This window comes from Myotis brandtii, unplaced genomic scaffold, assembly GCF_000412655.1.
Source record: "Myotis brandtii unplaced genomic scaffold, ASM41265v1 scaffold447, whole genome shotgun sequence".
Classification (NCBI taxonomy): Eukaryota; Metazoa; Chordata; class Mammalia; order Chiroptera; family Vespertilionidae; genus Myotis; species Myotis brandtii.
Genome location: NW_005367108.1, coordinates 1,608,992 through 1,625,936, shown reverse-complemented (window position 1 = coordinate 1,625,936; position 16,945 = coordinate 1,608,992). Strand labels below are relative to the sequence as shown.

The 16,945-nt window shown below is 48.9% G+C and overlaps 1 protein-coding gene across 5 annotated transcripts in view; it reads right to left on the bottom strand.

Moving 5' to 3' along the window:
* Positions 1–443: 443 nt before the first annotated feature.
* The window catches only part of MSRA (methionine sulfoxide reductase A), a 388,985-nt gene continuing 372,483 nt past the window's right edge, over positions 444–16,945 (bottom strand). For all 5 annotated transcript variants that reach the window (XM_005874625.2, XM_014546451.1, XM_005874627.2 and 2 more), the window contains one exon: positions 444–1,210. In XM_005874625.2, coding sequence (XP_005874687.1) covers positions 1,046–1,210 — 165 coding nt within the window. In that variant the 3' untranslated portion in view covers positions 444–1,045. The remainder of the gene's footprint in view (positions 1,211–16,945) is intronic.

The following is a 16,945-nucleotide window of genomic DNA, read 5'->3' as shown; positions in this document are numbered from 1 at the left end:
CATTAAGATCATTCAGTTCTCAACTTAAGCTTCACCACCGCACAGAGGCCTCCACTGACCAGTGTGGGTGAGACAGCCCTCGAGGCGACAACCTCAGACACAACTTACTACCTTCTGCTACCAATCACCTCCATGTGGTTTCTCAGGGCCCATAATTGTCTTATTGATTCATGTGGTTACACGGTTACTGCCCAGGCCCCCACCTCTTCTTGTCTTGAGTATAAAGACTCTGAACTAGCAACTATAGTCCCCAATGTGATAGCTGTATCATGTATGTGAAAACCAGTTATTCTTACTAAAGTTGCAAGGAGCCAGAGGTGTACATGTTTTCCGAAAATTTCAATCTTATTTCCCATTTGGGGAAGAATGACTCAGGCCTTTATCTTACAATGCTTAGGAATATCCTACCCGAACAAGCAAAAGACAGATGAGACATCACTCAGTTTGTATTATTAGATTGTAGCCTTTATTAGAACAAGCAATTCTCATAGCTGTAAGCAGCGCATTAGAATTCATCAAGCTCACGCCCATGTTCTCTGCCGCAGGAGGGCCGAGGAGAGAGAGCGCGCCTTACACATGTGCAAGGCCAGAGAGCAAAGTATTTCAGGGAATGATTCGTTGAGGCTATAAATGTTTGCGAATTTTAAGGCACTGGAGGGCGCAGGGTGTGTGAGGGGCCCGGGCTCAGATGGAGGATTTCCAGCATGCCCCATCCGGCCCAACGTCTCCCCCTCCTTCCCTGGCTTCCATGGCAGGCACCACAGCAGGAGAAAAGTGAACACAGAGTATTCATTATCCTCATTCAGACCCCAAATGATCCAAAGAATTTCACAGCTCTACTCCCACCACAGCTGATTAGGAGATAAATTACGTGTTATCAACTTGGCATGGCGCTTCATGTAAATCACACCTCAATAAACCAGGTGTTTACCAAGCCCTCTTTGCTTCCTGCATTTCTAAAAGCCAGTGACATGAAGCACGGAACTGCCCAATTTGTCTGAAGCGTTTTGGCTGTGACTTCGAGGGCCAGCCACATGGGGAGATGTTACTTTTTAATGCCCAGCGGACAGGACACCCCGGTGCCCCCGAGGCCGCAGTAGCCGTCAGGGTTCTTGCTCAGGTACTGCTGGTGGTAATCCTCGGCGTAGTAGAACGTCTGTCCCTCCCGGATGTCGGTCGTGATCGGGCCGTAGCCATTCTCTGACAGGACCTGTGTGGAGAAAGGCACCGTCAGGACCTGATCCTGGGCAGAGATGGTCCTGAGACAAAGGGAGGGACACAGCGGGCTGGGAGGAAGGCCGACACCGGTGGCTAGGGATGTGCAGTTGGTCCTTGTGGGCCTGGGCTTTGCCACTTCCCAGCTGAGTTATTCTGGGCAAACTATATCATTCTTGATTTCCCAGGGGAAACAGCAGGGGCGAGTGGCTCCCTGGCTGCCCTGGAAGAATGGGGGTCTCCGAGGGCACTCAGCAGGGCTGCAGGGAGGGGATGAAGGGGCACCTGTAGAACAGGGCAGGGAGGGCTGCAGTACCACCCAGAGCTGCCCGCTGCCGCCAGCTCACGGCCCCTGCCACCTCACAGGATCCCCCACTCGTTCCCTATGGTTCTAGGGAGCAGGGACCTGGCCAGGATGCCCTGAGAAGCAGGAGGTCACTTGGGGTCCCGGCTTGGTGACTCCAGGCCTGGGAGCTTGGGGAGTGGGGTCACAGGAGGACATGGCCTGAGGGCCTGTGTAGGCTCATCACTGCCCCTGACCTAGTTGAAGGCCTGGTGGCACCTGCTGCCAGGGAAAGAAACAGACACGTCAACACAAGTTGGGGGAGGAGAGCGGATCTATTTGGGGCAGGAGACGGATTAAGAAACAGACATTGTTCCCCATGGATCTTAGCTGTTTGCTTTCCCGTTTGGATTTCAGCTGTGCCCCAATTCTTCCTGTTCCAGGCTGCCTGCAGCATTTGAGCACAAGGCTACAGAGACTCGGCCCCAGCTTCTCGGATCCCATTCTGGACAGTGCTAGGCGGGGCCTTGGGCTTGTGCTTCCGTAAGGGGACTGACCCATCTCCGACTGTCCGTCAGTCCTCACATCTGCAGAGTAGACTCGGCCCCAGCTTCTCGGATCCCATTCTGGACAGGGGTGCCAGGCAGGGCCTGGGGCTTGTGCTTCCATAAGGGGACTGACCCATCTCCGACTGTCCGTCAGTCCGCACATCTGCAGAGCGTCGGGAATCCCATATTAAAATTCAGCGTGACTCCCTGCCACAGTTTTCCCCTGAGAACTTGCACCTTTCTCCGGAACCTCCTCCCAGCCCAGTGAGGACCTGACAAGCAGGCCGGATGGGGAGAGGCAGCATCCTCACCACAGCGGGCGGGCTGGACCCCACCGCTCAGGAGCAGCCAGTCTCCTTACAGGGGTTAGAAATAACGACGAGCGGCCATTCTGATTTCAGTTTTGACACTTTTTTGTAAACCAGCAATTATCGAGGGCTCACCATATGCCGCACTCTGCACTGAGGCTTCACATTAGCCTCACAACAGCCATCTGAAGGAAGTTTTATGATCATCGTCTATCTTTAACAGTGTGTGTCAGATACGGGCATTCTCGGCTCACAGGCATTGCATCGGCTGGAAGCTTGGAAACTCCATGTCCCGGTTCTATTGCCACAGCACTCAGGTTTACATGCCACTTACGGGAGAGGCACTGGTGGGACCTGGCAGGCCAGGTCCAGGGAGAAGCCACTGCTCTCAAGGTGCGGCTGCGAGGATGGGCACAAGTACACCCAGACAGCACACCTCAGACTGCCAGCTCCTCCTGAGAGCTGTCCACTCCCACGCTGACAAGTAGCGTCATCGGCAATGGTTTCTAGCGATTTCTGTAACTTCCTGATATCCTGACATCCAAGGGTGCCCTTCCCTTCACTCCAATGGCCCTTCTAATGATTCTAGAAGCACCAGATTCCATTTGCAAAATCCATCTGCTCCAAAAACCTCACATGCTCTCTGCCTCCATGACTGACCGCCTGCTAACTCAGCATTTGCTGCCTGTGTTGTTTTCTGGATGCAGAACGTCAGTGAGAATGAGACGCTGGGATGGCCTAACTGTCCTGGTTAGAGTTAGAGTTGGGAAGGACCTCATTGTGATGGAAAACGGATCAGCGCCAATGTATACAGTGGCAACACATTCACGGAAACTCCATGTCCTGGTTCTATTGCCACAGCACTCGGGTTTACATGCCACTTATGGGAGAGGCACTGGTGGGACCTGGCAGGCCAGGTCCAGGGAGAAGCCACTGCTCTCAAGGTGCGGCTGCGAGGATGGGCACAGGTACACCCAGACAGCACACCTCAGACTGCCAGCTCCTCCTGAGAGCTGTCCACTCCCACGCTGACAAGTAGCATCATCGGCAATGGTTTCTAGCGATTTCTGTAACTTCCTGATATCCTGACATCCAAGGGTGCCCTTCCCTTCACTCCAATGGCCCTTCTAATGATTCTAGAAGCACCAGATTCCATTTGCAAAATCCATCTGCTCCAAAAACCTCACATGCTCTCTGCCTCCATGACTGACCGCCTGCTAACTCAGCATTTGCTGCCTGTGTTGTTTTCTGGATGCAGAACGTCAGTGAGAATGAGACGCTGGGATGGCCTAACTGTCCTGGTTAGAGTTAGAGTTGGGAAGGACCTCATTGTGATGGAAAACGGATCAGCGCCAATGTGTACAGTGGCAACACATTCACTTAATTTATCACTAGTATTTGCACATGAAGAAATGCCACTGAAGGATGCCTTCGGGACAGGAGGTGGCTGTGGCAGGGAGGATTCTGGTGATGATGATAAGCACAAGGTCTGTGGGGTGTCCAGGCTGAGAGCTTGTGGGAAGAAAATGATGCAAGGTTGGGACTTGGCATTCCTGGCCCAACTTCAGAGAGCCAGGGACTGTTTAGGGCGGATTTAAAATCCTCTCTTATTTCTTGGAGCTGTACCCAAGTTCCAAATAAAAGGTTGGTTCCTGAGGATTTGGGATTTACAAGTGCAGTTCACACCCTCACTAGGTATGCAACCCAGGGACACCCTCTGAGCTTGTGCACTCACACTGATGCAGGCACAGCTATGGAGGTGCTCCCCTCTGAGTTCCTCCACTCACACTGCTGCAGGCACAGCCATGGAGGTGCTCCCCTCTGAACTCCTCCACTCACACTGCTGCAGGCACAGCCATGGATGTGCTCCCCTCTGAACTCCTCCACTCACACTGCTGCAGGCACAGCCGGAGGTGCTCTCCCCTCTGCGCTCCTCCACTCACACTGCTGCAGGCACAGCCATGGGAGGTGCTCCCCTCCCCTCTGAGCTCATCCACTCACACTGCTGCAGGCACAGCCATGGGGAGTTGTGCCCCTCCAGCTCCTACCCTAGACTCTCGGCAAACGCTGACATGAGTCTTCCACATTCTGCATGACATTAGATACTGACCTCAGAATTCCCCCCACTATGGCTACACTGCTGAGATCCTCTAACCTCCACTGTCTCCATCACCCTCAGGGCCATGGCTGGCTCCCAGGTCTGCCCACCTCTCTGCTCACCGCCTCACCAGGGCTCTGTCCTTCTTGGGGGTCACCTCAGGCAGTGCCGCGGGATGAACTTCCCTTTCACAGACAGCAGTCCTCCCTGTACCAACAAGAACGGCCTTCCCAGAAGCTTCTCTATCTGAGACTGGCGCCTGTGGCCTGTGACGCTATTGCCAAAATTGCCAGGCTCCCTCCTTCTCCCCACATCAGCTCTCACTGACCCCTTACCCACCCACCAGCCCAGAGGGGCAGCGTTGCTTTGGGGAAAGCAATGGGAAGGGAGGCCTGAAGGCGGGGCCCAGGCAGTACCAGGCCTCTGCCACAAGATGGCAGACAATTCACTTTTATTTGAGAGGAAAACACCATCAACAGTGATGAAAATCCACAGAAACAGGGCTATGCTGCCCTCCTCCACCTCCCCTTCACCTGGGACATTCTGGACAGGCCTTGTCCGTGTGGCAGACACATGCTGGAGCCCCCAGGCCTGCAGTCCACACTGCAGTCCACCAACTCCAGGCTGAGGCCCCCACTCAGCACAGAGCGGTGGCTCTAAAACTGGGGGCAGGGGGACAAAAATGCACTGAAGAAACCAGATATGAAAGAAGAGGAAGTAAGCAGAGGAAAAATCCCACCTGGTCTCTATGTTTCCTTCTACCCCACAGCCTGGCATCTGTTTTCTCACTTGACAAGAGGAAGTCACTCCCCTCAGCCACCTCCCAGGGCCTGTTGCTCAGACACACCCAGCGGGATGCAGCGCCAGGGACCCAGGGCCCCTTCCCGGCCCTTTCTGCTTATTTAGATCTTGTCTGTGATGGCCAGTTTTTCATTGTCCTCCCCTCCCCAGAAAGCCCATCCTCCACCTCTCCAGGCTCCAGGCTGGGTCCGTCCCCACACAGAGCCAGCCCTCAAGCCCCTTCTCCACTAGGCTCCTCAGCCAGGACAGCCCCAGAGGAAGAGCTGATCTGGGCCTAATGCCCCACCCTCACTCTTCTCTCCCCCCCTCTTATTGACTTCTTCATTGTGGCATACTTTTTCTTGCTGATGTTACAGGCTGTGCCACCTGGTTCAGATATCTCTGGAAGGTCACCTCATGGAATCAGTCATGCTTTTCTCACATACTTTACCTCACTTTTAGATAGGCCTAGGAAGCCTCCTAAGGCTTTTTTCTCTTATCATTTTCGCTCTGGAAGCAGATTTTTTTACAGGCTGTGCCACCTGGTTCAGATATCTCTGGAAGATCACCTCATGGAATCAGTCATGCTTTTCCCACATACTTTACCTCACTCTTTCTTAGATAGGCCCAGGAAGCCTCCTATGGCTTTTTTCTCTTATCATTTTTGCTCTGGAAGCAGATTTTCTGTCTGTAAAATGGGCACAACACCCAGCTCACTGTGCTATTGTGAGAATCCAAGATAAAGCATAAAAAGTGCATAGCACCTGGCATATTGTAACTACACAACAGTACTGGCTCCCTTTCCCATCATGCCCCAGGTTGGAAGAAAGCTGGCCCGTCCATCTCGCCCTCCTTACGTAAGCCTCCATCTACACCAGCCATGGCCCAGTATTCAGAATCTTCAGAAAGGACCACCAAGTCCAAAGCCATCATGACCACTGCCCATTGTCCATTCACCGGGTTCTGGAAACATGCAGGCATATCTAATTGGACGTTGTTAAGAGAGATGACTAATTCAAGCACAGCGAAGCCCCACACCAGAGAAACGGCTGTGCTGTCAATGGGAAAGCCAGCAGGAGCGGGAGAAGGGATCCAAGTGCCAACCTCATCAGACTCATGTGTTTTAAAGCCTCATTATGTCTAGGCCAGGCTAACCCCACCTCTTCCACCACTCAAGGAATTTTTAGCCTTATTTGATGTTGGGTTCTTAGATAATTATTCATAAAGTATAAATGTATGTTTCATTTTATTTTAGGCTCACTTTTGAAAAATATTTTAACGGTGAGAAATGTGTTTCCATGAACTGAAATCCAAATTACGATTCAAACCACAGAAAATTGGGGTTTGACTTTTAAGAACTCCACCTGAAACTGTTGCCCAGGGGCCAACCAGGCCTGCCTTAGAGACAAAGGCTGTGGGGCAGGAAGCAGGAGGCAGATATTCTGTTGCTCACTGCGCCCTCTAGTGGCAGCAGGGAGCACGTACCAGGCATAGCCCACTTCTTGGGTCCTACTTTCCCTGTGGGAATTGAAAGACCCCTTCAGTTCCTCCCAGATCCAACTGCATGGAATTCCATGCTCTGTTTCTATCCTGAGCACACACACACATGCACACACACACATACGCACATGCAGACACACAAGCACATGCACACACTGTTGAAGCTTAATAAGCTCAGCCAAGGCCAGTGCCCAAGTTAGCAGTTTTATTCCACTGGCAGCTTCTGGCTGACCAGATTGCCATCAATCAGAACTTCTGGGAAAGGACATAAAATGACTGGCATGGCTTTTAAAGAAAACCACCAGACAGAAAAACACCATCTATTCTGAGCTGAGCTGAGGCTCATGTGTATCCAGTTCAGGACGGCCCAGAGCACCCACAAAGCGGCAGGTGTGCAGGAAGCAGGTCTGCCCCCCTCATGATGAATTCTGGAACTACAGGAGCTCCAGGCTCGGAACCACAGGATCACCCCTATAAGTCATCAGGAACAGTGGGCACAGCAAGGGCAACAAATCAGGGCTAGCGAAAAAACAGTGCCCAAAGGGGGCCGTGGCCTCTATGGGGCCCAGTCGGAGCGGCACTGACCCTTCACAGCTTTGTGGGATGAAGGGAGGTAGAGTAGAAAAAGAGGTGACACAGTTAGATCTAATTGGATCCATTAACAAAACCTGCTGATGCAAATGGTGGCCTCTAAATGGAATGCTTTTGGCCCCTCAGGGCAGTGGCGTGGCCCTGCACTCTGCCCTTCCCAGACTCTGCAGCTTTCGTTACCCATTCCTCTGTGTCCCCTTCACCCTCGAGGTAAGTCACAAGTGCCTTCTGACTGGCAAGGGTATTTTTCTTGGTTTGCAACATAAAATGATAGCTACCAGCAGAGAAGGGGGAGAGGGGCGGTCAGTGTGGCCAGTAAGGATTTGGAGCTTCACCCTAGCTCCTCAGAGTGTGGACAATGGGCCATCAGCTTGTCAGAAATGCAAAATGGGGCCCCTCTCCAGACCTGTTGAATCAGAATCTATTTTTTTATAATCATCTCCAGGCAATCCAAGTGCATGTTAGAATTTGAGAAGCTCTGTCCCAGGCAACCAGTGTGGTAGATGGCCTTAGTGGTCACCAGCATCCCCTGCCCTGCCCCCAGAGGTCAGGTTGCATGGCTGGAAGGTGCCACTGCCCATTTGCTCTGGCTTCACAGTGCTTCCTGCACCCATGAGATACTAATGTCAATCACACACTCAAGGGCTGCTGCTTTCTCTGGATTTGATCTTTCCTTTGAGGACTGTGGTTCTGAAAAAGAATTCCAATGACGTCTCCTATATGAGTTTTCTTTTCATGGCTTTCATTTTTATAGAAAATCTCTCTCTCTCTCTCTCTCTCTCTCCTGTATATAGCTCTAAGGGTGATAATTGCTTTTTCATATCTGTAATCAATTAACTTATTTTTCATATCTGAAGTAAAAAACCATCAGCTGTTTTTGTTATATCCTTCGCATTTAGTATACAAAGGAACCTACTTGTCACTTTCCAGAGGAAGCCAAGGACACTGGCGTTCACCTTGGGGATGAAATGCAGATTACATAAAGAGGAAAGCTCCTTCATTCTGAAAGGTTCAATAGAAAGGGACTTAAAGCAAAATGCCAGCGGCTTCAGTTTAGTGCACTGAATTCTGCGAGGAAAAGGAACTTTTCTGAATGCCACCATTTCTCCTTCATGCCCAAGTCTCAGGGATTCGGAGAAAGAGGATTCATCCGGATTTGAACTGCAGACAGAGTGGCCATCGGTCATGACTTGCCCGGACTAGGGGGCTGCTCAGGATGCGGCACTGTCAGCGCTAAAACTGGGGCGGTCTGGGGTCCACTGGGACGGTCCTCACTGCAACTGAGGAACAGGCAGACATCCACATCCATCACTGGGCAGTTTTCTACCATCTGGGCCTCAGTTTCCTCAACTGTAAAATGAGAAGTTAAGCTAGGGGCTCGCCCTCCTGTTAAACATGTTCTTTCCTTTGAGCCTTGAGTTCCAGAGCCTTTTCTAAATTGTGCTTCTTCCCCTCCCCCCGCCCCGCCCAGATAACTGTTTTATTGGATTTTATTTATCACACTATAAAGAAACAAATATCACTATTTCTTTCCATTTCTGTCCCTCAGGCTGAATAATCACAATGAACTTATTTCCTCTTCCTCATCTTTCTTCTGAAAACACAGCTCCATTAGTGATTGGTTTGTGTGTTTTTGTTCTACTTAGTTCAGAATTTCTATTCTGTTCTTTTTTTAAAGTAATGTCTAACTTTTTATTGATATACTTTATTTGGTGAGACACTGTTCTCGCTTTTTCTTTAATTCTTTAGACATGGTTTCCTTTAGTTCTTCCAGCATAATAGCTTATATCAGTTTATAACAGCTGATTTAAAGTCTTTGTCTAGTAAGCTATACTTCCATGTTTGTCTCATAATATTTTTCTTGAAAACTGGGCATTTAAAATTATACGATGTAAATCTGAAAATCGGTTTGTTATTGCTGCTGCTGCTGTTCACTGGTTAGTGACTTTCGGGCTAATTCTGTAAAGTTTGTTTTCCCTTTCACATGTGGACACTGACATCTCCACACGGTTAGCAAATAGGCAGGGTTCCTTACATACAGTGAAGCAATGTCTCCCACCTCCTGGCCCTGTGTGAACGTTGGAGCAAACATAGAGCCTTATGGCTACAGAAGCTTTTAGCTCTGCCTAATCTTTTTCTCTTTGCCTGCACAGGGCCTCAAAGTCAGCTAGAGGTGAGATATTAGGGCCTTCTCAGGTGAATACACAGCACAGTTTGGATATCCATTCATCAACTGAAGGACATCAGGGTTGTTTCCAGTTTGGGGCTATTATGAATAAAGCTGCTATAAATATTCTGGTATAGGTTTTTGTGTGCACATAAATCTTCATTCTCTTAGGTAAACATTTAGGAGTTGGACTGCTGGGTCACATGGCAAATGCATATTCAATCTGAGGAGACATTTCCAAATGGTTTCCCAAACTGGTGTACCATTTTACATTCCCACTAGCACTGTTTGCCCTGCATCCTTGTCAGCACTTATTATTTTTAATTTAGCCATTGTAACTGGTGTGTAGTAACTGTCTTTCAACGTGGTTGTAATTTGCATTTTCCTAATGACAGATACTGCTATGCATCTTCTAATGTTCTTATTTGATTTCTGTATATCTTTGGTGACATCTCTGTTCAAATCTTTTACCTATTTTTAAACTAATTTGTTGTTATTGTTGAGTTTTGACAATTCTTTATAGTTTTGACAATAATTTTGAATGCATAACCCCTGCAGAGAGACATTGATATTGAGTATCTTGGCTTTATCTCTATAACATAATGCTTTCTATTTTATGTTGAATGCAATATCTATCTATCTATCTATCTATCTATCTATCTATCTATCTATCTATCTATCATCTTCACATTCATACATATAAACACATATGGCTCCGTAAACAATTTTCTTTTTCAATTTAGTTCAAGAAACACTAATGTTTCCCTTTAAGGCATGGTGCAAGGTACCAGGGAACCAGAATTGAATAACACATTGCCCGTGCAATTGAGGAACTTTCCCTTTTAAGAAATGTGGTTTTAAATTGGATTAAATTAAGAAATACACACAAGTGACTGTATGTGACACATCAGCTTTTTGTACATAAAATTATTTGTTCAAACAAATGGTTGAAACATGTTCATTATGACTTTGTAAGGTCCATTAATTATCACAAGTAAATCCTTTCTTCATTCATAAAAATATTCCTCAATGCAACCTAAAGCAACATATATTCTGAAAGAAGGCAGTTCTCATTAAAAGATTCTGCTGCAATTTTAAATGGATACGCCTGTGCCTGAGCCCATGCAAAGTGATGAAAGACAAGTCCTGTTCTCTTCAAACACAAAGTACAACCACTCTGAACACACCTGAGCACACACCTTCTCCCTGCCGAGCGGCAGTGTCTACACAACAGCTCAGCAAAGTCTCACTGAACCACTGTGTGACCATCTATCCTCACAACTGCGGAAAGAATCTTCTGAACAGAGAAGCTTAAAAAGCAATGGCAATTTCTTAAAATCCTCTTACACTGAATTTTAAAAAGGAGACTGAGCAACTTTATTATTTTTTTATCCACTGATTAAGACAATAAAAGTTGTGCTCATTTCAATATTAAGAAATTAAAAGCTCCCTCGAGACGTTCTCTGCCCTGGAGTAGGTCACATCTGTCACCTGCAAACAGGCCGGCCAGCTTGCAAGCAGAAATTCTCCCTAGGGCTGAAATATGGATAACCTCACACTGTCTTGTCTAGGGCTGAGAATTAAATGATTGGGATTTTTTTTTTTATCAGAGGAAACTAAAAATAGGACTATAAAATAAAATATAAGCTCTATGAGAAAATTCCTTTAAGATATGTTTTGCTTTAATGCTTTAGCTTCCAGCCTCACATGGTAGAGGATATAAAATGACGTGAAAGAAAGAAAGAAAGGAGCTTTTGTCCCTTTACGCTGAGCTCTGTAATGGCACAGTGTGCGTCAGTGGGGGACGCTCGCAAGGCTGTTTCCCTGAGGCACTGTCAGCGTGCTGTCCAGAAGCTGCAGGTGACGGGCACGCTGCTTCCTGGTTTCGGGCAGCACCATCTCAACTTCTAAGAGGCAACATTGGAGGACTTTGGCTCTTCTAATTGCTAATAAGTTAACAAAGGGAAGAGTAAAACCCGAGTGGAGATAAGGTGGAGGGGTCTGGATTAACGAAGACTCTATTCAGGCTGTTTAAGCTTCTTAGCAATGAAGTACAGTCAGGATTTTTTTCTAGAGAGTAAAGGGAGGGAGGGAGGCAGGGATGGAGGGAGGGTAGGAGGGGAAAATGGGAAAATGAAAAAGAAAGAATCAAAAATGGGCTATGGGTGCTCTTTGCCAAGGCATAATTTTAATTTTCTTCAAGGCTCAGAACCAGCGGGAGGACTGGAACTCCCTCGAGAGAGGCTGGCAAGAACATCAGATAATTATACGACTTAAACTTGGTAAAGCAATGTAATTGGTGTTGTTACCAGTTGAGGTGATGTAAGTCCATGTTAACTGGAGTTAAGACAAAGGCACTTTATATTTAAAGGAGCATTTTGTATCTCTAAGTATTAAAACTTCCTCAGAAGTTCTCCAGGGGCCCTCAAGTAAATCATGTCTGTACAGATGGACGTGACAAGAGGAGTCTAAGTTCTACCCCTGGTTCTACCAAACCATGTGACCTTGAGGCTGGGCCTTCTCTTCTGCAAAATGGGGATAGGAGACTGACCTCCCAGCACTGTTTTAAGGAATAGATGAGATTACACATTCAAAATAGTATGTTCCATTTCAGTAGCACAACTCACCCTGTGCTATTGTTTCTGAAGATGTTATGACTCTTGGAGCCCTTGGCATGTCACGCTGCGGGACTTGAGGTGGCAGGGATTATGCCCAGAGAAGTGGGAAGACCAGAGCCGCACTAACTGAACCCTCGTGTCGCCCTTTCTTGTTTTCCCCCAGCACCACCCACGTTCACGTCATGCAGAGCTTGGGTACTATGAAGACACAGCCTGTGGAGCAGACGTCCCACACCAGAGCGCTGGTGGCCCGTGGCCACGCTCTCCGCCCACTCCAGTACTGAATGTCACAAGCTGCACAGCGGGGACGGGACTGGCGTGCCACTGAGGAGAATCTGGACACAGGTCTCGGAGGATAACCTTTGTTCCTTTGATTTTTTTATGAAGAAATATCTTGATCAACGTCTATTAAGACCTCAGTGAAAATCTCTGTCTCTGTAAGGCCAGGAACAGAATGTGCACGTCGGGGGAGGGGTGGGGATGGAGAGGAGCTAGGAGGTGCCGCTGACAATTTCCCTGAGTGCTCACTCTGGGCCAGCCCTGTCCTGGATGCCTGGATGCGTTATTTCTAACAGCCCCCCTGATGAAAGACCCACTGTGATCCCCGTTTCTGTAAGGAGGACATTCGGCACAGAGAAGAGCGGAGCCAGGACTTGAACCCAAGCAGTCCAACTCTGGGGCCCGTTCTTAACTAAAAAGTACTTTAGTCCACTGTGTGACAATACACCGGGCCGATGGCAGAATATTTACTCACATGACCCACTTTCCATATAATGAAAGAGACTAACATCATCTGAAAACCTGGATGTTTAAATTACATATCCCCTTTGAGTATCACTATAAAGATGCAAAATAAGGCCGGTCCAAGGACATGATCCTGAGAACCTTGATTTTTATACTCCCCCCGCCCCCCGAGATGTGGCCATTTATCTCTGGCTTTTGTTTCCTGTCAGTAAGCTAGGTCCCTGTCGGTGACCACACAGATTTTCTGCTGTGCTCCTGATCTCATGATGACCCTTGAAACAAAATGAGAATTTGGTATAAAAGCTTGTCAGCCTATCCACTGCTTCTTACTGAAAGTCTAAGAAGTTCACATCTATTGGTTCTTCTTTGCATCCTATTAATCCACTCAGAGAATCTCTGCATTGCCAGAGTAGCTTAACACTTTAAGCGCCCAGTCAGTCACCGGTGACTGACACTATACTTTCCGTCCGGAAGACAAAACAGGCTGGGCGCTTAACGTGTTAAAGATTTAAGCGGTCCTGGACGAAACTCTCAGAATTGATATCTGATCAGGATTCCGAATGCTATCATCATAGGATGCAGAACAGGCATTCAAATATAAATATAGTGATCATGAAAATGCAAGCAAGATGCCAGGTACTGTGTTGTTCAGACCAATGATGACTCAGATTCTATTTTCTGGGACCCAGACCGTTCTCTCTACCTGCTTACTGAAACCTGCCACTCATCCCTCGCCCCACAAGCTTCGGCCTTGGCACATCCAAAATTGGAGCCATTCTTCTTCTTCTCTTCCCAAAGCTATTCATCTTCTCCTGTCCCCTTTCTGGAACACGACATCATCAGCCACGTCCCCCAAGCCATATATCTCATTGCTATTGTCAACTCGCCCCTGTCTGATGTCTTGTAACAATTTATGTTTACCAAGCAAATCGTGACACTGCATCCTGAATGGTTCAAGAACTCACCCTACCCGCATTGACACTTCCCAGGATCAGCCACCATCGACCTTGCCTGGGCTGTTGCCACGGCCCTCCATCTGGTCTTGCTGACTCATTTCATGACCCTAAAATCTGACCCTGACCCTGACCATGGACCAAGGGGGGCCTGATGAAAGGTTGACGGTGAGAGCAAGGGTATGTTACATCCACCTCTACACTGTGAAATATATGCCTTGTTTATCACATTCACAAATGACACAAAGCAAATGTCACATCTGACAAGGCGAGACTTGAGGCCGTTCTCAGCATGAGTCTCACCTTGGTTCCTTGAACTGGATATATTTCAAGGAGTTCTCGCTGGCCACAAAAGTAGATCCAACAACAAGATGTTTCAAAGAGATAAAGAAACCTCTGCACACTTCAAAGAAATCAAAGGAACTAGCACAGAGCAGGGAGACACAGGTCACATGTGAAAAAATAACACATTTTTTTTGTGTGTTAGGGCATAGGCTGCCAGCTTAATTGATGCCAAGGGGGAAAGTGGATAGGTAAGCAAGCAGTGCATGGTGGCAGCGTGGAGGGGGTAAGCCAGCAGGCCTTAGGCTTCGCTGCCCATTCTGCTGACTGACATTCCTGAAGTAAGTCCTAGCCTGCTTGCCCTTGAGCATCCCCTTCCAACTCCTCTCCCCTTCTGGGTCAGGATACTCCACTGACCTGAATGACCTTGGCCAAGTCACTTAGCCTTTCTGTACTTCAACTTCCTCATCTCTAAAATTAAAATGACAATATTACCTTGTAGAGGCGTTTGTTCAAAGTTTAAAAGGCAATTATTAAAAGACTATTATTCTTATTTTCCAGATGCCTAACAGAGGCTCAGAGAGGTTAAGTAACTTTCCCAAGGTCACACAGCTACCAAGTTGCTATGGTATTGGATGCCATACCTGGCCCGCCAGCTAGACGTTCTCTCAGCCTCCCTGGCTGAGTGCATGCACCCCCTCTCACTCCCACCCAGCACAAGCGGATGAGTCTGGATTCCAGTTCCATCCTGGCCCACAGGCACCAGGCTGTGCCTGACACTCTACAAAGAATCAGACACAGTGAAAATCATTACTCTTTCTCCTCCATACTGGGAAAGAGCAGGAAGCATGATACTAAGTTCCTAGTGTCCTGTTCTGAGCCTATTCAGTTCACTAGAAACTCGAACACTGCAGAGAAGCTTACCCATGGCAGACACTCAGTGCACAGCCCTCTCTGTTACCCTCTGTCCCTCACGATCCATCATGTGTGTATGTGAGCGTGTGCGTGCATGTGTGCGTGTGCGAGCATGTGTGGGTGAGTGTGGGTGTGCGTGTACAAACATGTGCATGCACATGCGTATTTGTGTGAGCATGTATGTGTGCATGTGCCTGTGGGCATTTCCCCTCTGAACCCCGCCACTCCACCCCATTCGCATCATTTACTCCAATGCTTTCCTTATTCACCACCAGGCACTAAAGTCTGGTCTAAAATAGTGATGGTTTTGGATCCTTAAGGTGTCCAAGTTCCAGGGAAAGAAAAGTGACAGCTGAGGAGTCAGGGTAAAAAGAAGAAAAATGCGGGGCGTGGAACACACATTTTTATTCTCTCTTTTAAAGAATCTGGCACAAAAAGCTCACCTCCTTCCTGCCAGGGATGGAACAGGAGTGACTTGGCAGCAGTCTCGAGCCAGATGTCACCTCATCTGGTTGCCTTGGCTGCTTAGTTGTTTGGAATGAGCAGCCCAAACACAGCGCAGGCGGGGCTCCTGCGAGGCTGTGGGCCGAGCTGGGTGGCAGCCCCAGCAATGCCCGGATCCTCAGAGGGTGGGGGAACTGCCAGGGAAGGAGCAACTCTGCTCAGGGCAGGGGTCCTCTGGAGGGCACACCGGCTCTCTCCCAGGAATGAGCTTTGAGACCTCACACGCCCTGGCACTGGGCACAGCCATGTCTTGCTATTTTCTGAAGACAAGGCTCCCAGTGTATCTGGGATCCAGTCCACAGTGAAGCAGCCCCTGCTCCCATGGTCTCTTCATCCAATGTTTGCAGGGCTGCACTCGGGAAACAGATGGAGGCGCAGAGCACAGTGCAACCTCTGCCTCTGGCGGCCTGCGACCTTGGCCATGCAGCTTGGCCTTCATGCCCTCCATCCAGGCTGAGCCCAAGCAGTCATGGGGCACCTGGGGAACAGCCACGTTCCCGGGCAAACTGGCGAGGAGATGCGCGGTCTTAGAATGGAGGAGTCAGAAAGCTGTGCCTGGCAGTAGGCACGTACTCCATTCATGTCTTGTGGCCAAATAAATGCTGAAGGGTCTCAGACTGAGGGGGTGGCCCTGGGGACCAAGGGTGTCCTCTGGAATGAGCCCCCTGCATCACCTGAAACCCCAGGCAGGCGCCTGTAGAACAAAGCCGAGAGCTCAGGCGTGTTTGCATGCACATCAATGTGTGCGATGGGAGGGTGGCGTGTGGTACAACCTGCCAACAGGCCCATTTTGGTCACCATCTGCCATGGAGAGCCCGAGCACCTGTCGCAAACAGCTGCTGATGGCAGAGCATAGGTGAGGGAGGGGAGGCAGCCCCGCCCCGGGGTGGCCTTTCAGGGCGCACAGGGCCTGTCCCCACAGGAATGCCAACTGTTCACTTGGAAGCCCGTCCCACTTAGGAGGGGGTGTGACAAAATCCTGGCCATTCCGCAAAGGAAGAGTGTGTGTTTGGTGGGGGGAGGGGCTCCACACTGCCCTTGCCTCCAGGACCAGGGATGACAGTCACCTGCCAAGGGAGCTGGGGAGAAACTCATTCAGATTCCCAGTTGGGAAGAGAAAAATGCCAGGGCAGCTGCTCCCTGGAGGTCTGAGCCCAGACTCTCCCAAGGTGAGATCCCGGCCTCGCTGCCCACGGAGGAACAATAGTGACTCCATGTCCTTGGCCCTACTGGGAACAAGACATCATATCGTGTCACTGGGTGAGGTGATGCCTTGAATGAGCATCAGAGGGTGACATGGCTCAGGGCCGGGTCCACTGAAGGATTTTTGTTTAGGTAAACAAAGTTTACTCAATTATGATGAAATAAAAACCTCGAATACTGTAATAACTTTTAATGAAAAATCTTCTTGAGTGAGTTATTGCCCCCCTGCCCAGCAT